General features: G+C 32.0%; 1 protein-coding gene across 1 annotated transcript in view; it reads right to left on the minus strand.

Annotated features, from left to right (window-relative positions):
• Nucleotides 1-2739: 2739 nt before the first annotated feature.
• Nucleotides 2740-26908, minus strand: part of LOC140438334 (uncharacterized) — a 68068-nt gene continuing 43899 nt past the window's right edge. The window contains exons 4-6 of the mRNA XM_072528014.1: nucleotides 15114-15330; nucleotides 8907-9039; nucleotides 2740-2909 (exon numbers count right to left, since the gene is read on the minus strand). Of these exons, the coding sequence (XP_072384115.1) occupies nucleotides 2786-2909; nucleotides 8907-9039; nucleotides 15114-15330 (474 nt within the window). The 3' untranslated portion in view covers nucleotides 2740-2785. The remainder of the gene's footprint in view (nucleotides 2910-8906; nucleotides 9040-15113; nucleotides 15331-26908) is intronic.

Raw genomic sequence — 26908 nt, forward strand, 5'->3', positions numbered from 1 at the left:
GCTTTCAGTTCAGATCGAAGACACATTTTTGGATATAGCATCAAATTGTTAGGGATTTTTATGGATGACAACTTAGATTGGAGCATCCATATAGACAACTTAAGTTCTAAACTCGCCAGTACAATATTTGTAATGCGTAACCTGGTTTATTTGGTACCTAAAAGTACCCTTAAAATGTGTTACTTTTCATTGTTTCATAGTCATATACAATATGGAATAGCTGTTTGGGGCAACTCTGGTCATGCCGACAGAATATTTAAATTACAAAAGAAAGTGGTGAGGATACTTGCTGGAGCGGATTTAAGGGATCATTGTAAACCATTATTTTTGAACATGGGTATTATGCCTCTACCTTCGCTTTATATGTATGCAACACTGTTGGAAATTCACGATAATAAAAATAAGTTTACTATAAACTCCCAATTACATGATCATCTAACAAGATCGAGGGATTTAATTAGGTCACAACGATTCAGACTATCAAAGAGCACAAAGAATTCAATTGATATTCACTTGTATAACTATCTGCCTAACGAAATAAAAATTCTGTCTCCACCACTGTTTAAAAATAGGATCAGAAAGCATTTTTTAACATATTGTTTTTACTCAAAGACAGAATACCTCAATACACCTTTATAACGTGTACCCAGTTTGGTCAGAATACTGTCGATTTACTATCTACATATCACATTGTATTATTGCTATTAAAATGTACTAAGTTTTATGTATTAGTTTATTTAGTCATCGATTCGGGAATATTCTTAATTATTTGCACATTTTTGTTACTGCCATATTTCAAAGATTTTTTATGTGATAGTTTAGGTTTGTTTTTTTTTTTTGTTTTGGTTAGAGATTTTTTTATCTTAAATTTTTAATTTTAATTCTTCTGCTAATACTTACATATGTATATTACTTTAGCCAATATGGTTAAGTTAATTTTAAGTTTACATTATTATATCTTTTATTGTATTTTTTATACGGACTTCAAACTTTATGTAAAGTGGTCAATAAACGTTCTATCTATCTATCTATCTATCTAAGCAGTATGAATGTACTGTTTGCATACCGCTTTTTTATTAAGCTTTGTACTTTTATTAAGTACTTGTTCTAAAAATTATTGAAGAAGAGGATGATGTTTCCTTTGGCATTCTTCTTGGTTGCATTTTACAAAATACTTACAGGGGAATCTGTGTTTCTTTAACCAAAGCCTACATAAATTTAAGGCTTTAACAACCATCCTTAAGGTAATGAATATCTGTGAAATTCTGGTTTCACTGGAGGGATTTGTTTCATGTATATTAGCACGCGCAATATTACTAAATTGCCTTTTTATTACTTTGGTCATTAAGGACTGATGTAGGTAGAGCAGAACAAACATTTGTTGCTTGATTATACAGCCAATCAGCAAGTTCACTTAGTTCCTAAAAATTTTAATAAGCACTGCGGTATATCGCTCAATTAACTTTAATTTGTAAAGTTAGTTTCACAATGCATTCATTTCATGCATAAGGGTGGGGTTATTAAGGTAGTCTTTTAAATTAGATGCTTCCAATAAAATACATAAATTTTTAATTGCGAAAGCAAATTATACCAGAATTTCAAGTTTTTCCGGTTTACGAGTTGGTAATCTACAAATAGAATTTATATGAGCTTAAATAATTCACTCAGGTCTTCCAAGAAGAATTTTTAATATAGCTATAATTTGGGGTACATATGAGATAAAATTAAAAAACTTGAAACACTAACTCTTGCTGGACCTTTTAAACACTTTTCCAAACGTAATAAATTCTCATAATTATCTACTTAACATAGCTCAGTAGATATTTCAAAACTACTAATAAAATCAGGCCAGTCATGAGGATTGCCTCTAAAAATAGTGAGGCCTCGAGGATACCTTCTTTTATATAATATATTTGAACTTTATCGTTATAAGTTGGCAGAGGCTTATCAAGTTTTGGAGTCAAATGGGTAACATGGTCGATAAACGGCTTATCTATATTTAAAAAAAGGAATTTATTGACCAAAGAATTAGTTTCAATTATTTAATCTTCATCAAAGTCCTGACTACCATTCAAGCACTCTTCTTCTTCTATAACTCTCCTAGACTCCTTAACGTAATAGATCTCGTTCTTCCTGTAGAAGTTGAAGCTTTTTGTTTTGCTGCTTGTTGATGAGGAACTTTTTAAAGAGGTTATGGAACAAGATTTCTTGGTTTTGGAACATTTTGTGTGAGACTTCTTAGTGGCTGCGTCTACACATTCAAAACAGCACCATTTTTTACATTCTGTACATTCCACTATCCGTTCTTCACGATATGGTTTGCCGCCCACAGAACATAGATCAATTTTGGTTCGTCGAGTAATTGATGGACCCATATTTGTAGACCTTGTAAGATTGTGTGCTTCTGCAATCGCGTGTGATAAACACAATTTGAGCTAGTCAAGAATTTGTCTTTATTGTACAGCCACCAATTGACGGATTTGTAGTAAACTGTTTGTATTTGCGAAATAAACAACTCAAAGCAACGGGAAATTTTGGGTAACGTGATAAAACTAAAAAAATATTTAAAATACAGGGTGTTTAAATAAGTATTCCATACAAATAATAAATATTCGTATCAATTGTATTTGTCATATTTGTTAGCTCATGTCCTTAAGTTAGGTTATAGCGGATATAAATATGTAAACGACGCATATGATCATTTAGAATTATAATAACAGGTAGTTTAAAACACAAATATAGATACTCAGTAATTTCTTTATTTAGTATAATAAAAAAATTGTTTTTAAGCCGCGCATGGACCAGCTATTGATTCGTCGTAAATTTTCAAGAATTTGCTTAAGTTGTCAGACGTCTCACATTGTTCAGAAAACATCTTTGGAAAACATTTACTAACTCTAGTGAGAACCCTGAAAAAGAAAGTGAAGCTATAAAACTGTTACCTGGAAATATTTTTTCTTACATTTTAACAGACGAGAATAAAAAAATAAAAGAAGCACATTTAAAAATTATTTTTGTTTGTATTGATATAACTGTACGTATTTCAGAAGATGCTTTAACTGGTTCCGTCAAGAAAAATATTATACTAGTTGTTTTTCCCCACGTTATGCGCCACTTGTTAGGGTAAGAAAAAATTAATTTTCACAAACAATTTCTAAATTGATGAACTTACCCATAACTATGTTGTATTTGCAACTATAAGGACAAAAAGGAATAAAAAATACACAAAGAATATCGTATGTACCTTTTATATATTTATTGCAAGTGGTTGTATATTGTTATTGGTATTTTTAATTACAAAACCAGTTGTTTTGTCTTATTTTCTTTTGCTATAAATATAATTATATATCATTTTTTATGTACATATATAATAACAACCTTCTAATTTGTAATTATCCAAAATAACTATTACTTTAGGATTTAGGAGCCAGGGGAATTAGAGTATGCCAGTTTTTTTTGATATTTCAAGATACGCAGATTCGCAGATTCGATATTTCGAGAGTACCAGGCTGAAAACCTGTCAGATAATTTGATATTAACAAATTGATTGTTTAAATGTTTCTATTTTTCTTTATAGCTCAGAACTATCAGACACACCTTTACCGAAATGAAAATTGTCCCTTTTGAAAAATGAACAAAATGGCGTTTAGTTAACTCTGATCCGATTATTAAAACCGTAGTTAGAATTATAGCAAATTATAGCTTTTATACGTGTGATTAACTATTAAAACCCCTTAATTTTAAAGATAATTGTTTAAGTCTAAAAAAAACTTGGCAAAATTACCTAACCTTTATTAACAAAAATGTTGTCAAGATTTAAACATTAAAAATTTCACTAAAAAATTGCGAATTAATTTGTTTATAAAAGATTAAAACAAAATTAAGGTACAACCTTTGAAAATCTGCCTACGTAATATTTTTTTCCCACTTTTCACTAATTTGTTGCCACCCTAATAATTCTTACCACCACCAAACGAACCTTAAGGGGAGCAATTCTGCTAGCTTAAGATTCAAGTAAGCAGAGTTGAGAGAAAAACCTTTTTGCCGGTGGCACATTTTTTTACACATTTTTTACTAATTTATTACCACTTTAATAATTTTTCACCACCTTACTACTGTTGAGGGGAGTAAATTTGCTGACTTACTGTTAAAACTAGTAAAATTCCAAAAAAAAATATTTGTGATATATCACAGTGCTCTGTTAGATTAAAATTTAAGGAAAAAATTCTTTTTTCCAAATTCACTCCTCTCTACTTATAACTAAAATAAAAAAGTGTTTTTTAAATGTTTACTAAACTTTAACTACCCTGATAATCTCGCACTCATAAACCAATATTATTTGGAAACTTTCCTGCTAGCTTAATATTTGAGCAAGCGAAATTGGAAAAAATATATTTTTGAAATACCACAGTGTTCTGTTAGGTTTTAACGAACGTATTACCACTCTTATAACTGAAATAAAAAAATGTGTTCTGTTAAGTTTAAACTAAACTTTGACCAAATTATAATTTGTCACCCCTAAACCTATCTTATTTCGAAACTTTCCTGATAGCTTAATATTCAAGAAAGCGGAATTAATAAATATTATTTTTGAAATACAGTGTTCTGCTAGGTTTTTACGAATTTGTTACTACCCTTGTAATTTTTCACCCTCAACTAACCCATGCAGAAAGTCAACAGTTCTTGGGTTAAAATTTAAGGTAATGAAAAATTAATTTTTACAATTTTACTTTGCTCTATCAATCAATAATTCTGTTTGGTTGAAATTTATGGCGAATTTTTTTTTATATTCCACAGTATTCTACTTATAATTGAAATAAAAAATTGTTTTGGAAAGTTTTTACTACACTTTCACGACCTTGACAATTTTCCACCAATAAAGGAATTTTATTTGGAAACGTTCCCGTTTGCTAAATATTCGAGCCAGCAGAATTAAAAAAAATATTTTTGAAATACCACAGTGTTTTGATAGGTTTTAACGAATTTATTACCACCCTTGTAATTATTCACCCCTCAACTGCATTAGGGATAGCCAAATTTATTACCACCCTATTAATTTTTCACTTTCTAACTACTCCTTGTGGGAAATCAATATTAAGCTGTTAAACGAAAGATCAAATATTAAACTAGCTAATTCAAATAATAATTTTGAAATACCACATGATTCTGTTTGATTTTCACTAATTTTTTGCCTCTCAACTTATCCGTGGTAGCTTAGGTTAAAATAAAAAAATTTATTTTTAAATACCACTGTGTGCTATAAAGCTTTTCCAATTCATTTACCACCTTCACAATTGTTTACACCTCTATGAGAAACCAATTATTCTGCTAGGTTGAATTTTACACTGACAAAACAAAATTATAAAAGGTATTTTTAATAATTTTTTCGTATTGTACTTTTACTTTAACCTTTTGCTATCTTCATGTTTTTCACCCACCAGACTGGGCATAAATTCCGCACTTTTTTGGGGCGTAAAGTCGAAATTTTCAAAACAAACTCAGAGACAGTACAGAGGCACTATATTCGCAATTTATTCCCAAAGTTAAATAATAGTGAAGAGGGCGGTATCAATCTAAAATCAGATTAAGACTGCTGCTCCCACTCCTTGATTGGCTGTACACTTCGCTAAGGTCTATGGATGTACCCAATAAATACAAATCTTTTAATCTTTTTACAATGGGTGCGCAAGGTGTCCTGACGCTCCTTTACAATTAGGTAATTAATTTAATAGACATAAGAAAATTATTTCAATTTGAATATTTCTTACCTGGTAAATAATCTGTGAAATTCTGTGAAACAATTCCATTGTATTTACTAAAACCTAACTTGATTTCAGTTATTTCATATTCATAAAAAGGACTCATGATTCGATTTCTCTTAGACATGTATTCACGACTATAATCAGAGTCAATTTTTTAAACCAGTTAAAATTTATAATTTTTGTAATAAAGTATCTTCAATATTTAAACATTTAAAAAATAAATATAAGTTTATTAGCACAGAGTAACATTTCAGAATGTTTTTAATTCGGGTAGTTGAGAAAACAATAACTATGCTGGCAAAAATATAATAAAAGTCTAGCAGAGCACTTTTGTGTTTCCAAAAACATTTCGCTTTAGCTAGCGTGAATGCCTAGCTTGTTGAATATTTCCCATCAACTGTGGCTTAGTGGGTCAAAAATTATGAGGGTGGATAAAATTCAGTAAAAACCCGGCAAGCAGTTTATACTTTTAGTTACTAGAAGGGTACAGTAAAATTGTAAAAATAGATTTTTTATCACCTTAAATATCCACCGGGTGAATGAGGGGTAAATAATTATTAGTATGGTAATAAATTCATAAAATCCTAGCAGAGCACTGTGGTTTATCATAAATATTATTTTTGTAATTCTACTAGTTTTAACCGTAAGCCATCAAAATTGCTCCTCTTAAGAGTGGTTTATTGGTGAAAAATTACTCAAGTCATAATAAATAAGTGAAAAATGAGTAAAAAATATTACGTGGGTTAAATTGGATTCCGCTCATTTATCCCCGCTAGCTTAAGGATCCTGACAATATCTCAATTATATTTATTAAAAATGATCCCATGCCAGCCTCGCAACATTGCTGAATCTTTATAACAAGATATAGTATACTCAGCAATTACCCAGACTGTGGCGTAAATCAATTATCATACCACTAAAAAAATCTGATCTACCCTCAAACCTAACAAAATCATACATACCTATCTCTTATAACCTGTTCATTGTGTAAACTGTTTAAGAAAATTATTAATTTAAGATTAACATGGCTTCTCTATATGCATTAATTGACGCAGCGCAATCCGATTTCAGACGTCACCGTTTAACCGTTGACACTTTAGTACTATTACTAACACAACCAGCTTCCGCTATTTCAAATAAACAAGATCTGATATCTACCATCTTTGATATAGAACGAGCTTTCGATACTATCTCGCGCCAAGCCATTCTTGAAAAGCTTCGTCAATACAAGATAACAGGAAATATTTATTTCTTTATAAAAAACTTTTTACAACAAAAAACGTTCAAAGTAAAAACAAACGGGGAAATTTCGGTCACATTCGGGCGGAATAATGGAGTCCCACAAGGTTTTGTACTCAGTACAACACTGTTCATTCTTGCAATAAATAATACTTGTTCCAGTATTTGTCCACCAGTCAAGCACTTAATATACGCAGATGACCTTATTATATATTTTTAGGGTAAAAGTACAATTGCCACATGCAACTTGCTCCAGACCGCTGTAAATCAACTTAGCGAAAGTTCAAATAAAACGGATTAGCTTTTTACAACCACTAATTCGAAATTAATACGGTTTAGCAGAAGAGCCTTTAGCTAAAATTCAGTTTGACAGTAGACTAACTTGGAAACAAACAGCACATTGGTGTAGTACAGGGCAAAGGACGAAACCATTTTACTTAATAGAGCTTTAATCCGCTCAAAACTAGACTACGGCAGCTTCATGTACATGTCTGCATCAAAATCTGACTTAAAGCTATTAAACTATGTGCATAACACTTCTATTCGTCTTCGCTATCATATCTAGTCCCATAGACAGCATTTACTGCTTGGCTAATGAACCACCTTCTGGTTTCGACGAGACTATCTTCTTCAAGCTTACTTTGCTTCCATATCCGCAAATCCACCAAATCCAGTCTACCACTTAATTACTTTAACATCGCCTCCGAAAACCCCGCAAAGGATCCAATCAATATTACACCTTCAGAAATTAACTTAAAGACGTTTTAAACTCACCCGATCAAGTCTTTAACCTAATTGGTTTCTTGAAAGACATTGAGTTATTCAACAGAATATGACCCCTAGTTTAAAAAAATTTTTTTCGTAAATTATTTTGTTAGTTTTTTGTCGAGATATTGAAAATTGATTCAACTAGGCGGTTTACGCGCGCTCGCAATCACCGTGAGCTGACCGTTCGCCTTGGAGCGCGTTATTAAAAGTTCCATATCTTGGTAAAAAATTACCAGACATTTATCAAAGCTTGAAATGTTCGTTGTGAGTTGTTTTATAACTTCTATTAGTCAGATCTTTAAAGTTTATGGCTTGATTTTGTTTATATCTCTTATAAACAGATTAATTCGCAATTTTTTATTAAAATTTTTAACGTTTAATTGCTATAACTTGTTTATTTATAAAGATATACTAATGATTCAAAGTGTTTTTAAAGTTAAGTTAAAAGAACAATGGTTTTAAAAGTTAATTGTTTGTATGGAAGCTAGGTGATACTAAGGAAAACCCCATCGAATGCCTATTTTGCAATAGTTTCAAACAATCAAATCACACATTATCAAACGTCAATATGTTAATTCTTTCCAAAGTAAAGTGACAACTTTAATTTTGGTATATTAATTATGTTTATTAGATTGGGAGATACAATCATTAAAACAATTAAATTGTTAATAACAGATTATCTGACGGGTTTTCAGCCTGGAGCCCTCGAAAAATCTAATCTACGCACTAAACACATTAAAAAACGTTAAGGTACCGAGGGGTCATAAAAGTGTATACTCAACCTCTCCCTGGCTCCTGAAATAAATGCGGCAATAACAAAATAATCATTTTGTGTCTTATGTATTCAATAAATGAATTGTGTGTGAACGTCAAGGTATTAAGGGCACATAAAAGTGTACACTCAACTCCTCCCTAGCCCCTAGACTATATGTGCCAATAACAAAATATTAATTTTGTGTCGCATGTATTGAATAAAAAAATTGTGTGTGGATTATCAAATGGATTCATTGTTTTTAAAAATAATCACTTAATATGTTAAAAATAATTGCAACAACCGGGGTAAATACTGATACGACCAATCGGAATTTTAGTTTTTATAAAAATTTTTAGTTTTAATAATGTTACATTCTAACTTACTCGCATGCTTCAGCTTTACTATGAGGAAGCTCGTCTTTGTCTACTCCTGCCGCAGCTTGTTCAATACACTGCCTATATGTATCTCCTACTCTGTTTGTCTCCACTTTTTTGTAACAGTCTCTTACCTCTTTAGCTATAAATAGAAAATTTTTATAAATTATGCAATAAATAGTGTTTTTCTAAATATACTTAAACAGACCTAAGAACTAAAAGTTTTCCAGTTATACTCGTTAATACAGTCATTTTTTATTTATGTAAGATAGCTGTACTTTTAAAAACTAAAGATGAAGACCGGTAAATTATATGGAAAAGTGACAAAATTTTAATGAAACATCGTAGAAAATCTTTTAAAGAGAGAGTTTGTTAGTTAGTAAGTTATGTAAGTTATTTTTGTTAATTTGTTGCTTAGTTACTGCAAAAATAGCTTCAAAAACAATTTTTTTGAAAAGTATTAATAAATTTTCTAAAGATTTAATAAAAAAATTGATTTTGTTTGAAAATAAGGACCATGTCACATATATTCAGCTTTAAAAATTTGAAGAAATTTAAAAGCTTTTAGTAACAACTTTATTATGTGGTCTACATAATTTCGGAAAACTTCAGATAAAAAAAGGTTACTTGAATTAAATTTAAAAAATTATTGCTAAATATTGTAAAATAGGTTTACAAAAGATTTTAAGCTTATAATCAATTAAAATAACTCAGACACAATAACATGTACGAAGTTATTTGCTTTTGTATTCGTTAGGTTGCAATTTTTACACCAATTCCAAAAAAAAAGTAATGTGCCATGACCCTTAAAACTTAAGTAATATTTTCTTTTTAATTCACTATGGCCTTGTTTATACACAGTAAGCACTTTAAAAATGAGCCGTCCATGATGCAACAAAGATAAAGGGTTTAAATGCGAATTGATTTTACTATTCCAAAAAATAAATTTAGAAACTCAAATTTCTAAAAGTCGCAATATATCTGGTTCTAATCAGTGAAAATTAAGGTTTTTTTTATTTGGGGTACCCCTTGCGTAAATCATAAAAATGCTTTTAGTTAATTTGTGAATTGTTTATTTGACCGAGTAACTTGTTTAAAAAATTTGAAATAAATATTTGTTTTACAAAATTTTACTGTTTTTTAATATTATTAATAGAAAAGGTTATGAGACAATAAGTAACTTAAATATTTATTTATTATAGTTATAAACATCATTTAATCCCAAATTTTACAAAAATCATTTTTTTATTTGAAAATCAAATTAATACTTGTTAATTTTTCTTGAATTATGCTTATTTTTACAATCACTCTTTCTCAAAAATATTACATACATATTTTACACAAATGAATTGTTATAAACTTGTATATCTATAAACTGAAATTATGGAATTATGTTGTATTATATAATTACCACTTCACGAAAAATAATTGTACAAATATTATACAATTAATTTGTTTAAAGAGTTCGGCCATGACAAAAGTTGTAAATAAGACGTTTGTTTCGGCTCTTGATATTTTTGTGTTAAACTGTGAATATTAAACGTTATAAATTACAGTTAAAGTTTACCAACATTATTTGTAACTGTAAGTTTAAATATTTCTTATTAGTTAAATTTAAAAACGCATTCTAAACTGAATTTATTAGTTTTTTTAGATGGTTTATCGATCGCAAATAATTATAATTTTATCAATAATAAACAACAACCAGTGTTGTTTTTTGCTGGGGCAGAGAGGTACTATATTTTAGCTACTGAGAAGAATAACAAATTGGTATATCGTCGGATGTAACTATACAGAACGTCTCTTTAAAGAGCAAATCTTATTCCTTGGCAGCATCACAGCAGAAATTTCCTACTAAAGATCAAGCACTTATTTTTAGTGCTTTAAATAACGCCCGTCTATAGGAATATTTAATCCCGCTAGGCACTTTATTTAATCCAAAGAATATCTTATTCTCTTCTCGGTTATCTATTAATAGAATATGTATGTATCTAAATAGTAAATCTAGCGTAGATGAATTTATGGAGAAATATTTTATTGTGCAAGTGTAAGTGCAAGGAGAAATCGTACGAGCTAGAAGACTTATAACGGCTGCTAAAAGTCTAGTATTATCTAACGTTAGTCCAACAATTCCCCATGATGTACTTATCCAAGAATTAAAAGAAATGGGCTTAAACCTTGTTTCCGCTATAACGTTTTTAAAATCGGTGCTTCACGAGTATAACCACATATTAAGCTTTAGAAGACAGGTATTTGTCAGTCCACATAATGTCACTATCCCAGATTGGATTGAAATAAATTATGAAAATACCTCTTATATAATTTCATATCTCAAGACAATCTGACTTATTATACTTGTAAGCAATTAGGCCAACTTTCAAACAATTGTCGAAACGTCAACAATATACCATCAACCACTCAGACCCAAAATTTAAATATACCGAATCCTACTTCTACGTCAAATTCGCAGTCTTCTATCGATATTGATAGCCAACTACATCAATTTGGGGTAGGTGATCCAAATATTACACCTACTCTGAAACCATCTTCAATTCCTTCTATTCTAGAAATTTTACAACCGCCTAGTGAAACTACAATTGCCGATGAGAACATTTTCACTAAAACTTTAACTGTAAAACCATCGAAAGAAAAAGACCGACAAGCTTTACTGAAAACCACAAAATCTAAATACATACCCAGTTATTTACTTCCCTACCCATATCTTACAAAATCAAAACCCAGAAACCAAAAAAATCCAAACGCACAGCATCAACATCTGATTCTCTTAAATTATTTATGAATGAAAACTCCACATCACTTTGATTAAAATATGATCAACTTATTGTACTAATTAAAAATATCCAAGGCAGTCAATCACCTATAGAAATTGTCAAGAAATATACATCCGATTTTCTTAATCTAATTAATCTGTTAACTATATCTTATCCATACATATCCGACAAAACTACGAAACATCGTTTCACCCGTCTTAAAAATAAATTGCAACACTACCTAGGTAACGATATTACAGACAGTGAATTATCCTTCCTCGATACATAATTTTCAACTCTATACTACAGTGGAATATCGATGGACTATTCCATCGCCTACCTATATTACAAATCATTCAATCAGAATACTACTCTTCAGAAATAATATGTCTACAAGAAACTAACCTTACTCTTTCCAGTATATACTCACCAAAACAATTAAACTGTTTTCGAAAAGATAGAACGAACACCAATCGCGCTAGTGAAGGAGTGGCAATCTTGGTAAAAAATTCAATAGACCATGAAACCTTTCCACTCATAACAGATTTCGAAGCAATTCGACAAAAATCCACGTGCAGTTTCTTTAAATTCATCATCTGATACCTATACTTTTCCTAATAATAAAAATCCTAACGTAGCACATAATAGTCGCATAACATTTCAAGAACTTAATTCAGCACTTTCAAGCCTTAAAGATTTTTGTCCTGGACCCGATGATATCCCAACCATTTTTATAAAACATCTTCCGAACTCAGGCAAATATCATTTACTTGACATATTTATTTCATATGGACGCAACGGCATTTTTCTTCAATATGGACTAATTTCTACGTCCTACTTCTTTTGTTCTTGAATATGTAATTAGACGGTTGAGGTTGAGCGGAAATAACATACTTACAAACAAGTCTACCCAATTAGCAGCATACGCAGATGATATAAACATAATGAGCAGAACAGTGGATGCAGCGGAAGAAACCTTCGTTGAGTTGAACCAGAGTGCAGAAGCAGTAGGGCTAGCGATAAATACAAATAAAACAAAACTACTCATACAAACCATATCAAATAGACCGGTGCAACAACACTTTATTGACGATATAGAACATGTAAATAGATTCATATACCTAGGAATGGATCTGGTCGCAAGCAATGAAGAAGAACTGGAAATAAATAGAAGGCTTGTGCTGGCAAATAAAGCCTATTTCGCGATGGCCCACATATTCAAATCGCGAGACGTACACCGGAAAACAAAACTTCGGGTCTATAAAACAATAATCTGGCCCATAGTAAGTTATGGTTGTGAAACATGGGGATTACACAGAAATCTGCCAATGCATTAGATGTGTTTGAAAGAAAAATAATATGGGATCCTTGGCCCAATAAGTGAAAACAACAACTGGCGAATTAGGTATAATAGAGAAATATACGAGCAATATAGCGAACCAACTCTAGCACAACATACTAAACTGCAGAGATTACGGTGGGCAGGGCACGTGGTCCGCATGCGTGAGAATAGAATCCCCAGAAAATTATTAAATGCAAGAATGCAGGGAAAAAGACCTGTTGGAAGACCTAAAATGAGACGGGAAGACGAAGTCGATGAGGATGCCAGGAACTGCCTGGGAATGCGTTCATGGAAAAGAACAGCGGTAAATCGAGATGATTGTAGAAGCCTGTTGAAGGAGGCCAAGGCCCGATTTGGGCTGTAGCGCCATTGGATGGATGGAATATGAAAAAAGGAAACGTATTTTTGTTTCATTTATCATGCTACGTACGACGTGTATACAGATAACGACATTGTTTTGTTCACCATAAGAATTATTATTTATTGCAATCCCATCTCTAGAGTATATTTATTATAATGCTCCAAAACTAATTTTTTGGTCATTTTTTACCCTTAATAGCAATACAAATAAATAAACAAGTAAATAAGTAATATACTTTATTTTCACTGAAAATTGTACAAATTTTATGGACAAAGCTTATAACAATAAGACACGAACGAAGAAAAAAAAATAGAATAAGAATCGTTTGTACTTTTGATTAAAAAAAAACAATAAAATTTTTCAAAAATGAAACACAAAAAATACTACCTAATTAAGAACCTACAAACTTATAATATCAAACAATTAAAATTAGGAAAACAGATTAGTGAATTAAGGGCTCAAATATTTCAACTTCTTGTGCTAAACAGTAAACAAATCTGTCATACAAATTTTTCCTCATATTTTGCAGTAGGGATAGTGTAATGCTTGCAGAGAAATGAAGTTATTTTGTCCTTAATTCGACTAGGTTTGTGGCCCTTTCAAACCGATGTCTATGTTTTCTTTGAGAAAACCCCAAAAAAAGAAATCGTTAGGCGCTAAGTCACAGGATCTAGCGGGCCATTTAATTGTACTACGTGTATTTATCAGTCGATCAGGAAACGTTTGATTGAGGAAGTCTAGAGTTGTGATCCAAACACCGATCCTGTTGGAAATAAACCTCCTGAAAATTAACGGGAAGGCGTCGAACTGCCGAAATGATCTCATTCTGTAAAAGTTGTAAATATTTAGATCCGTTTAGGTTTCCGTCGATAAAAAATAAACCGAAAATATGGTCGCCTAACATTCCAGTTCAATCATTTACCTTTTGCGGATGCTGCGTTCGTACTGAAAAACTGAGATGCTTATTTTTCCAAGAATAATACCTTACAGCGGATGGATTGTGTTTTTTATGTAATGAAAATAAAGATTCGTCAGAAAATAAAATTATTTTTTAAAAAGTGTACATTTTCATTCTGTTTATCTAACATAAATTCACAAAACTTCATCCACCTAAAGTTATCTTCCGGAAACAGTTCTTGTGTTGGATGTATCTTAAAACAGCGATACCCATTCCTTTGAGAACTCGCTAGACAGTTCGAGCATTTAGTTTAACTTCCCTAGCAATTTGTAGACTATTTCAGGGTTTAGCTTCCAAAAAAGTACAAATATCAATATTTCTGTTTTGACGCTCCTCATCGACAGATCTAACATCTAGTCCATTACGTTCATGATACTTTTTACAACTGTTTACACATCCCGAAGTTTGAAAGTGTTTGATGGTATTTTTAACTGTTATAACATTTGGTGGGGCTCTATTTTCGAAGGCAACAATAAATAAATCAATTACTTCGCGTATCGAATGACCCTGATAGTACCATGTTACAAGTTGCACTTTTTCTTGGACGGTATACAACGTAATATGCATTTTATTAATTATTTGTGTATTCTTCCTTTGAAATTTTTAATGTCAATGTGACAATTACAATTCGTACCTACTGTGAAATATATATAGAGGTGGAAACGTGTAACATGTCACAGCAATTGCCATTTTGTTGTATGGTCAATAAAACAATGTCGTGATCTGTTATTTAAAATACATAAAAATATTTAACAACAAACCTGTAAACAAAATATTGACTTACATGCTATAACATCTTTGTTAGCATAGATGAAGGATGTTACTGAATTTCGCATTGCTATAAGTAATTCTGGAAAATAGCTCTGACTCTCCTTTAAGCAGGCTTTACTAAGTCGAACCACTTCTTTGCTACAGTCATTAATGTTTTGTGTAAATTCAGCTTCTGATACGGAATATATACGTTTTTTACCTGCACATTCTTCGACGTCATCAAATGCTTTCTACAAAGAACCAATTAAATATTCTATATTATAAAAATAAATTTACTTAAATATAAATAATTTTAAATAAATATAATAAATTCTAAGTAAATAAGAAATGTTAATACCGAGAAATGCAAAAAAAAATCTTAATTCGGTTTGAGTGTCAAATAAAACTTAAATCGCATTTTAGTTTAATCACTTCCACACACGAATTTAAATTTTAACCCAACTTGTTGTTTATAATACGAGGTTTGTCTTTTTATTTTTTTGTGTAGCCATTTAGAGGTAGCCACCAATAAAACCTTTTAACAAAAATATTTTATTTACATCAAGAGTTTCATTGTTGTACAAGAGTTGTGTAGATACAGTAAATCTTTGAAATTAGCAAGTCGGTCGAAAAATGGATCTTAGCCGAGAACATTTTCGAGCAATAATATTTTACAATGTTCGGCGAGAATTATCTTAACAAAAATGTCTCGAAGAAATGGTTTCTGTGGAAATAAAGCATCAGATAAGTCAACTATTTCCCGCGATATTACGAATTTTAACGTGATCACTTCAGTCTTAGCGACGAGTCCATGCCAGGTTCACCCAAAAAAAGCAGGCAGACAGCAAAACATTAATGCAGTTCATCAACTTATTAAGAATGACTGCCGTGTAATATTTTGGGCTTATTTCCTTTTTTGAATCTCTAATTATATCGGAGATAAAAAGGCAAAACTCTACAAAAATATGGTTCAGTCAGAGACCTAAACTCTAACAAAAAGTAGCGAAAACATGTTACGATGTTTTGAAAGCAAAGTACTACGGCAAATCTCGCAAGAGATGAATGACAATAAAGTGTGAAAAAGACGATACAAGTTCAAGCATTATAGAATATACCAGAAACTAGAATCATAAAGTTAGCACATCTGAGATGTAAAATGCATGTAAGGAGGATGAAACAAAATTACACAGCTAGAAAAATGCTCCCTGATAGATCCATTGGTTAGAGACGAAGAAGAAGACCCAGAAGAAGGTTCCTTTATAACATCGATAAAAACATAAGGAATATGGGAATACGAGCTTGGCAAAGAAATGCGATGGATGGCTGGCGATAATTTCTTCAGTAGACCCTACTCGGGGTTGTAAATCCAGAATGCCGATTATGTTTACAATTTAAACACGAGGAATATAACGTATTACGACTAATAGTAAAAAAAATGAAAGATAAATTTGCAAAAGTCATTCCCAACCCCCATTAGAGATAGAACTATAAAGAAGTGTTTTGAAGAAATTGTTGCTGATTTATTTATCACACAAATTTAAAGAGAACAATATAATCTAGAACGTGTTAAAACACTTTTAATTACTTTTGTTAGTTAAAGGAGAAAATTAGTTGGCTTTTAAATTTAAACCTTATTTATTTGTGGCTATTCTTCGTACGTTTTGAAAGTTCCGAAACCTAAGAAAATCCTTTAAAATGAATCCATAGGAAAAACCACTCTTAGAAATCGAGTAATGTAATTAATTATTGTGGTGAAGTAATAACTAATTTAAACAATGGATTTATTTTCTAATACTTTCTTATACCTAATACCTAAGCAATGAAATTATGTAATGGATCTATAGTATTCTTTTTGATGTGCCTATCCATTACGAATATTGGCGGTCAACATGGCAATCTTTATCTTATCTGCAGCAGCGCGAAAAGCTGCACAGATGTTGTATTGAACCAGATTCTGAGGTTCTTTAACCGAGATGTTCTTCTCTTTCGTGGACCTCGTTTTCTAAATATTTTTTCCTTCAGGATGGCTTGAAGGAGAGCATATCTGGATTCATTTCGCATAATATGTCCAAAGAACTGTAACCTTCGAGATTTGATGGTGGTCAGTACTTCTCGGTTCTTATTCATTCATCTGAGGACCTCCTCATTTGTGACTCATCTGAGGACCTCCTCCCCGGTAAGTCCACGGGATCTTAAGCATTCTCCGATATAGCCACATCTCAAATGCTTCCAGTTTTCTGCACATATCTTCGTTCAAGGTCCACGATTCAACACCATAAAAAGGACAGAGAAGACGTAACCTCGCAGCATTCTTACTTTTGGATCAAGAGAGTGGTTGGCACTCTTGAAGAAGGCCCCCATCCGATTGACGATGGATCTAGCTTTTCCAATGCGTGCTCTAATCTCCTGGTTGTTGGTCCATTCTTCATTTATTAGGTGCCGAGGTAGTTATAATGCGTCACTATTTCTACAGGGGATTGGTTGACGTAGAGTTGACCTTCTGTTATCCTTTTCTTGCTAATTATCATAAGCTTTGTCTTCTTGACGTTTATATTGAATCCATATTGTTGACTGTGATAAGTGATTTTGCTCATAAGAACTTGTTGGTCTTCTAAGTCGTCCGCAAATACTATGGTATCATCTATAGTGTTATTTGGTAAAAAAAAACTAAACAAAAATATTACAGAATGAATGAGATAGTAGGTGTAATTAATGTTGAAAGGTTACACAATAAATTTTATGATTTTGTTGCCAAAAATGTATTCACCACAGCAGTATGTGATTTTGCTGCTTTGAAATAAATTTTGTACACTTATTTAAATCAACAGTCTAATTTCAATTAAACACTGAAATTTTGTTTGCACACTTTAAATTCATATTAAAATTAAAAAATTTAGATATATGTTCTTTGAGGTTTATTGCTCTAATATGTTTTTTTATTTTCTGTTGTTGGTTTGTGAATTTTTATGCACTTGATTTCAGAACCTTTAGTTGGTTTACATGAAGTCGACACTTACATAGATTTATGGGATTTTTTTATATATTTATTTATCTACTACTGCCATTATCAAATTTTTGACTATATACTAAAGTATGGAAGTAAATATGAAATATTTTTATATAATTTGTGGAATAATATTAACAATTGCCTTTTCCTTTTACGGTAAATGTGATAAGTGGTTTATTTTTAAAAATATTCCTATATATAGAAAAAATGGTCTAAATATTGGCCCTGCACATATTGTGCGCCCCTGTAATTCTCTAATACCATTGGTGCTATACAGCAGGGGTCACCAAATGGCGGACCGCGGTCAGCATCCGGACCGTAAGCTTGTTTTTGCGGACCGCCGTAAATTCAAAACATAGTAATAAAATTATAGTGTAAAATTATAATCAAATCTAAATATATAAATATCTTTACATTTTAAAAATGCACAGTACTAAGACTATATACTCTATAGAAACATATAGTAATCCAAACAATATGTTTCGACTAAAGGGTTTTTCAACATTTCAGGAAATAGCTACCTAAAAATAATCTTTTAGCAAACTATAAAGGGAAGCTGCCTGAATACTAAATTAATTTAATTTTGCATATTATTTATGATGTACCCAGTAACCAGTTTATAATAAAACTAAAATGTTTTTTCCAAATTTTCAGGTAATAGAACTATAATACAATGAATTTCTTTGTATTTCAAATTTTAAAATTGTTTTGTATTTTATACTAGCATTATTTTAATTTGCATATTTCTGACAGTATAGCCACCATTCTGTGGAATTTTATAATAATTCTATTGTATTTAATAAAACTAAAGATTACTGGGGTTGATGTTAGATATTTTAATTTAACATTGATCTTATCGAATACCTAAATATCGATGGCAAAACATCGACCTTTGAGCCAAGGGGTACGATGTTTATCAATCATCGATTAATATCGCGCATCCCTAGTCTCAGTCTCAGTTTTGCTTGTCGCATCGCAGTCTTCGATCAGTTGTTATACTGAATGTTGTTTACGTTTTTATTCTTTTTATCGTGTTTCTAGTTAATAGTTTCAAGTGTTGTTTTCTATATAATTCTAGCGTTGTTTATATTTTACATTGATATCAATATTGATAAGACTGTGGCAATAATTATAAGTTCGAATGTTAAACGGCATTAGAAAACAAAACATCAAATATTGGACGAAACATGCAGAATGGAAACTCTAATTCGTAGAAGTAAACTTAAGAGTTTACTTTCAAATTACGCTACAAATACGGAAATTATTAAGCGATCAATGACCGATCAAGAAAAATGTTCTGAGGCTTCTTTACGCATTTCCTGGGCGCTTGCCAAACATGAAGCTATTTATTGACGAGGCTATCGTTAAAGAGTGTTTTCTGGAGTCAGGAAATTCATTATTTGAAACTAAAAAGGATGTTGTCGATACTATTCAGCGTATTCTAATATCTACTAGTTCAAGCACAAGGAATACACAGGTATTGGCAGATAAAACATACAAAACGTTAAAACAAATCTTGGCTGTCACTAAATATTTTTGCTTTGGCATTGGATGAGTCGTGCGACATTATAGATACAGCACAGCTTGTAATTTTTTGGGCGTAGGTACCTGGACAGAACCAGTGAACAGTTTGTTAAAGAACTTTTGACTATTTTGCCAATATCAGGAACTACTACAGGAGAGAATTTAGACAAGGCTGACGGCATTGCAGCGATGGTTGGGTGTAGAAAAGGTTTAGTGCTTGAAAGATTCTTTGCACTACTTGACAACATAAAAGAATTTCTGTCCACTATTAATAATGACGCTGCAAATGACCATTTGGCCTACCGCTTGGACACTGAAAACTTTGCAACTATCGCATTTTTGGCGGATATCTTAAGACATCTGAACTTCTTGAATTTAAAACTACAATGCACGGGAAAACTTGTTTGTGAACTTTTGTCGAATATTAGAAGATTTTTTAAAAAGACTGAACTTTTTTCTGAGGATATTAAGGCAGAAATTTTGAACTTTTCTCTCAATCCGTTTGTGATAGTAATAAAGATATTGATGTTACTTAGTTCTTACGTTTTATTAATGAACTTGATTTGGAATGTAAAAAACGATATACTGATTTCCACAAAATTGAAAATGTTGTGCAACTGTTAAGCAACAGTTTTTTACTCAATCCTAATGGTGTACGGACCAGCGAAGCTTGGAAAGTAAAGTAAACAAACGCTATTTAAGGTAACCTGGTAAGCTGTAAATGTTCAAATTGGTTTAGATATGTTCCATAAAATTGTTGGAACACTATAGATGCAGAAATAAAACAACCAAAAACAGTATCATTAAACGATTAAATTAAGTTCAGTTCAATTAAGATACAAAAATATTTCAAATTACGTCGCAAAAATTTATTAAACAAAGACGGGAGAAAAAACATTATAATAGTTTTATAATCATCTTTTTCCTTAAGTTTAGTTATACCCCTCCCTAAACGAGGTGGCCTAGTTGCCTGGTTCTAACTACGTAACCAGGATGATCCTCTGAGTGGGGGGTTACAAGTACTGGAGGCTTTCTGGGTAATCCTCCCACTGGTTACGCCACTGCCTGGTGTAGTGCTGAGTGTCCGGACCGCGGAAGTGTAGTATTTTTTTGAAACGGACCCTCAGGGAATATAATTGATGACCCCTGCTATAATACAGTATCGCGACGAGTAACTATGGTTTATCTAAGTTATAAACCATTTTTTATAACGTGGTTAGTTCTCAGGTTATAGTTTGAAAGTAAATTTTGTGATTCTTTGTTTGCCAGTTTTTGAATATTTTTACGTAAATAGTTTAAATTATCTTGTATAAATATTGTCGTTATATTTTGTTGAAAGGATAGTAGAATTTGTATAACAAAGTGTTATTTACACATCGTTTCTAATAACGTATTTTTTTTTGCAGATACACTGTGGGCAATAACAGAAAATCCTTTAAAAATCGAATTAGGAAGGTATTGAAAAAAAGCGACATGGTGTTGGCTATACAAAGTATATTAAAAAAAGGTGGGATTAAAAACAGCCGTTTAACAATTTAACGTTACTATAAAAACTCTACAAAGATTTGTGTATCAATATCAAGAATCAAATGGTAAACCCACTGAAGTATTTCAGTCAAAATTGGAAAGAAAAGGAGTACTGGGAAAAATACCTAGATGCTGTGTTAGTGCAGTATGTCTTAGCAATGGAGGTGATATTTTATGGTGTGACCAAAAAGGACATGTATTATGGCATATTTATGAGCTGTGAGAAATAAAATAAGACATCTTTTTAAAAACGAAACAGCAGGACGCAGTATAATAGACTCGTTTTTGATGAGCCATTACGTCATTTTTCATTACGTAGGACATTTGTCATTACGTAGGCCAACTGGAATTTTGTTTGCGAGAGCTCTTGTGCCGCATAGAAACCGCATAGAATATTTAACGTAGACGTGACGAGTGTATTAGTGGTGTAAAGTAAAATTCCGAGAGTTGTGAGGCGTTACGGCAAAAGTCAGAGCATTGCATTAACATTGGCGTGGGTCACTGGTAACACTAATAGTTTATATGAGTGCTGGAGGTCAATATATTTCACTAATGTTAATTTTTCCTAGCAAAAATAGAAACGACCAAATGATACGTGGAGAACCAGCTGAATTAATTTATGAAGTTTACCCTAGCGGTTGGAGTCAACCAAACAGTTTTCTTCTATTGATGGGCATTACAGTCACACATGCAATTTGGATGTTATTAGGTTGGCTGTAGAACATCATGTAGTTATTTTATCATTGCCGTCTTACACGACTTATAGGCTCCAACCTTTAGATAAAACAGACACTATCATCAAAATCGACATGAAGGCGCAACCGGGATCCATCAAAAACTCTCCTTTGTTTAAGCGCGTCTACTAACTGCACACCCATCAATGCTCAATTTAATTTTAGAACGTTTTACCTTGGAAAATACCATAATTAGAGTATTATTTTCAAAACGTTGGAGAAGGTCTTTTCATTATTATGGCCTGAAAAGATTTTCGAACATCTGATGCCTAAATACCTTTTCTATCAGCATCGTATCCTGCATAATCTAGCCAACATACCATCAATGCATTCAAAGTGCAGTATTACCTCATATCTGCTTGACTTTTTCTGCATAGGCCAAAATCCCTATTGTTTGCTCTAGTCGTTCTACGCAGCTGACGGGTGGAGATATACATCACGTTTAAAGCGCTTAAATTGGCCAAATTTGTCATTACTCTCATAATTATATAATATAATTATTGCTAAAAAGTAGTAGGTAATATTAGTTGCGTCTAAAACTGCTGTAGTAAAAGTAAGAGTATTTGGAGTTTTTATCGGTTTTTGAGTTAAAATCATAAATAGCATCAATGTAAACTGTTTCATTTATCAATGTTTAATTTATATAAAAAGAACCTTTTATGTAATACTTACTATAAATTAAATTTCACATATTATTACAATCTGTTATATATTTTGGTACCCATGCTAGTGTCAGATATTCATTAGGTTGGTAATCTGTCAAGAAGGGCTGTTGTGACATGGCGTCCAGTAGACTTAGAAGTTTAGTTGTTACTGTTAGTTATACGGTTTCAATTTAAAATTATTAAATGGTGTTCTAGTCAACTACTTGTTTCATTATTACACAACATTCTGGCGACTAGGATAATATAGTTTGTGTGGGGTGAATTCGAAAGTTTATAGAAAATGGCGTTATTTGGCAATATAGAAGCATTTGGCGGGAAAGCTGAAGAATTCGAGATATACCTGGAACGAATAAAGCATCTTTTTGCGGTGAACAAAGTAACGAGAAAAATAAAAGTCTCAATATTTATCACGCTAGCTGGTTCTAATGTTTATCAGGCACTGAAAAATTTATCGGCACCTAAAAGCCCAGGTGAGCTGGGATATATGAAAGTTGTAAAGCTTGTATTAGCACATTACTCACCACCTATATCTGAAATTTATGAACGATTTTTTTTTAACAAATGCAATCAGAAGATGGATCAGTCTGTTTCAGAATATATAGTTGAAATTCATAGACTTGCAAGCACGTGTAACTTTAAGCAATTTTTTCATGAAGCATTACGAGAAAGGTTAGTGTGTGGGTTAAGATCGGAAAATATTCTACGAAAAATATTATCAGATGACAAATTGTCATTTCAAAGTGCCTGTAAAGCTGCTAAAGCAGCATAATTGGCTGAAAAACAAGTTAGAAATTCGTCTGAAGAAACTAGTGTAAATAGTGTCGGTTAATTTTAACCCTTAACTACCATGGCCAAAAATAGTAACATTTGTACCATGGCAGGGTCAAATTTGACCCCCCCATTGTTTTTTTGTATCAAAAAATATTCTTTTTTTAACTTGTTTTATTTTAAATTATTTTGTTTACAGCTACTTTTACATTTATATAAAAATAAACGAATTTGGTTAATTAGATTCAACTTTATTTAAAAAAAACTTTTGTATTCAGTCAAATTAACATAGGCACTTTCTCGAATTATAAGAAAAATAATATCAATGTGCAGTTTTTTTTATATCCAATGGTGAAATCTAGGTATCATAGCTCCTACCTAAAATAAAAAAAATCGATTTAGATTTCGTATCTCAAAAATGACAAGCATGATTTTACCTTAATTTTCAACACAGCTTATGCATAACGTCTATATGCGGGAATGATTTTTGCAAATAAAATCTCGACATTTATCGCACGATGAGCTTTCTTTCTTTTGGTTTTTGGAATATGGACATATTTTACACCTTTCCCTCTTTTTTCGTCGTTGTGGTTCTGGATTTGCGGCAGGCATTGATTCCTGAAGTCCGGAAACTTTAAAAACGGCACTACGAATTTCTCTCGGTAAACAAGTTTGCTGAGCTCTACGAGTTAAATGGGCCTTAATAAGTTCTTGACCTAAAGTGGTTAGAAACAATCTTCTTTCCATTATTTGATTTTGCTGAACTCCATTAAAAATTACGTTAGCATTTAATCCTTAAATGTCCATAATGCGAAACCATATTACTTGAGGCCATCTACGACTTCTTCTGCCAGTTTTATAGCATGCACATTTCTTATCCAATGAATCCACCTCACCTTTTGTCTCATTGTAAAAATTTATAATCTCTGGCTTTCCATTAACCATTGTATTGGAATGATGCATAGTTGACACTAACAATACTGCACGATTTTTCTTAGGAACAAAAGATACAAGGCTCTCGCTTCCTGTAAAACCAACTAAGGCAGAATTAGGTGGCCTGTTTTTTTGGGGTTAAAATTCAGCAGGAACCTCTCTTTTATTTCTTTTTAGAGTTCCAACATATGAAATTGTATGTCTTCTCAATTTTTTTATGAGCTCAATGGACGAAAACCAATTATCTGCTGTTATGTTTCTATTTGTACCAGAAATTGGTAGAATAAGTGTCAAAACATCTAGAGTGGGGATGGATAACTTTTTTGGATTTGCTCTGCGTGTATCTTTTCCAGTACATATAAAACCATTTAGCAAATAATGTGTCTTAGAGTCTACTAAACACTGCATTCTCAGACCGTATTTGTCTGGCTTATTTTTGAGATACATCCTGAATTGGCACCTTCCACTGAATGCAATAAGCATTTCATCTATTGTAAGATATTCACCACAGCTATAATTGGACTGGCATTATGGACTAATTAATTATAAACATATTAAAAATATTGGATATAGCTGCCAGTTTATCTCCGTGCGCAATACGTTCTTGTCTAGTAGCTGGGTCGTCAAAACAAAGGCTTCCAAGCAAGAAATAAAATCAGTTTATTGACATGGTTGCTCGAAATATATCACGGCCAGTACCATTCGTAGCAAATAAAGACCTTAAATCTTCATTCTTGGATTTAAATACCCTAGCTAAATATATTATGCCTAAGAAGGCCTTTAATTCAATTATGTCAAGATGATTGGTATATTGACACGATAAATTGTGAATATTATATTTAGGAGCCATATTAGTTATTCGTTCATTGGTTTTCTCAAAAATTTCTTGCAATATATCGTGGCTAATAATACATTCCCAAGCATCAACTGGTTTCTCTGGCATACTAGCTCGAGCTTTTCCAATAACACCAGGTAAATGACTAATTAAATTATGCTTACGTGTACGAGAAAAGGTGGGAGAAGTTTTAGACCACGTGTACCTATTTTTGCCATAAAACACATCCCTTGATTCAGATATATCACTTTCTTCACCCGAATATTCACTACCAGTTTCGGAATTATTAATTTGCCAATTTTTTTCGTCATCATCGTCCCATTCCTCTTCACTGTCTGTTTCGTGATCACTGTGTTCACTAGCCTGGTCTAAAAACTCACTGTCACTATCTAGTCCATTGTCCATAATTTTTTGTCCCTCCTCTTCAAGTTCTTTCTGTGTCAGAGGACGTTTATTGCTACTACACCCCGCCATTTCAAATTACTCGTTAATTGCACTAGAAACACTTATACTATAAGCGGGTCAAAATTGACCCTATGCGTGCCTAACTCTGCAGTAGTAACAGATAAACTAACGGAATTTTCGTAGATCGATAAATCACCTACCGGTCGAAGATTAGCAGAAAGCGCGCAATGCTCAATCTATGTTTCGGTAGCGAAACTTGGCATTAAAAACACGGGGGGTCAATTTTGACCCCGCCATGGTACTTAAGGGTTAAAAGTGGTGAAGGTAAAGGATGCAAAAAAGTTTGCATCAAATATAATCGTCTGCATGCCAAGGATAAGTGTCCAGGCAAAAAAAGGAGATGTTTTTCCTGTCAGAGATTTAGCCATACTGGAAATGTGTGTCCTATGTCCAAATTAGCCAACATTGGTGAACAGAATCAAGATAATATAGTTTATAGTGTATCTAATGCAAATCAGTTTGAAGCGGTAAATAATGATCTGTATGTTTAAACTAGATATGTAACAATGATAATTTAGCTCATCAAGTGAGGTTAATAGTTATTAAAGTATCAATACAGTTCGAAGTCGATACAGGTGCTTGTAAGACTGTAATGGCCCACACAATAATGTTTGTTGATTTATTAGATGTACCTCCGAATAAAGTTTCTTTAAAATAAATTCAGTTTCAGATGAAAATATAGTACCAATAGGAAACTTTAGGGTCTGTGTATGTAATAGAAAGGATAAATTTAATTTGAATTTAACAGTCATTGAATCTGACAAGGAATTTGTTCCTTTACTTGATAGGAATTGGTTAGATAAATTATTTCCAGCTTGACAAAATAGTTTTTTTTATTAAATATCTGAATTTGTCAGAAAAATCCAAGTAGGTTGGGCTGTTACAGGATAAATTTAAGAATGTTTTTGATAAAAATTTCTGTTCTTCCATAAAGAAATTTGAAATTAAGTTTAATATAAACCAAAAGTGGAGCGAAAACTTGAACAAATGCTGCAAGTGGGTAAAATAAAACCAGTTACTTTTAGTCAGTGGGCATCACTCATTGTTATAGTACCCAAGAAAACCGGAGATGTCAGGATTTGTTCAGATTTTCGAACTACCGTAAATAAAATATCGAATGTAGATCAGTACCCATTGCCAAAGCCCGAAGATATTTTTGCTAGTTTAGCAGGAGGCACTATGTTTACAGTATTGTATCTTTCTGGGGCATATCAACAATTAACAGTACATCCTAAATACCAAAAATATATGACAATAAATATACATGTGGGGATGTTTCAGTTCACTTGATTAGCATAAGAAATAGCTTGTGCTCCAGCACTATTTCAATCAGTTATTGATCAGATTTTATGTGGTATACCAAAGGTTCAC

Source organism: Diabrotica undecimpunctata, chromosome 4 (genome assembly GCF_040954645.1).
Source record: "Diabrotica undecimpunctata isolate CICGRU chromosome 4, icDiaUnde3, whole genome shotgun sequence".
NCBI classification, from domain to species: domain Eukaryota; kingdom Metazoa; phylum Arthropoda; class Insecta; order Coleoptera; family Chrysomelidae; genus Diabrotica; species Diabrotica undecimpunctata.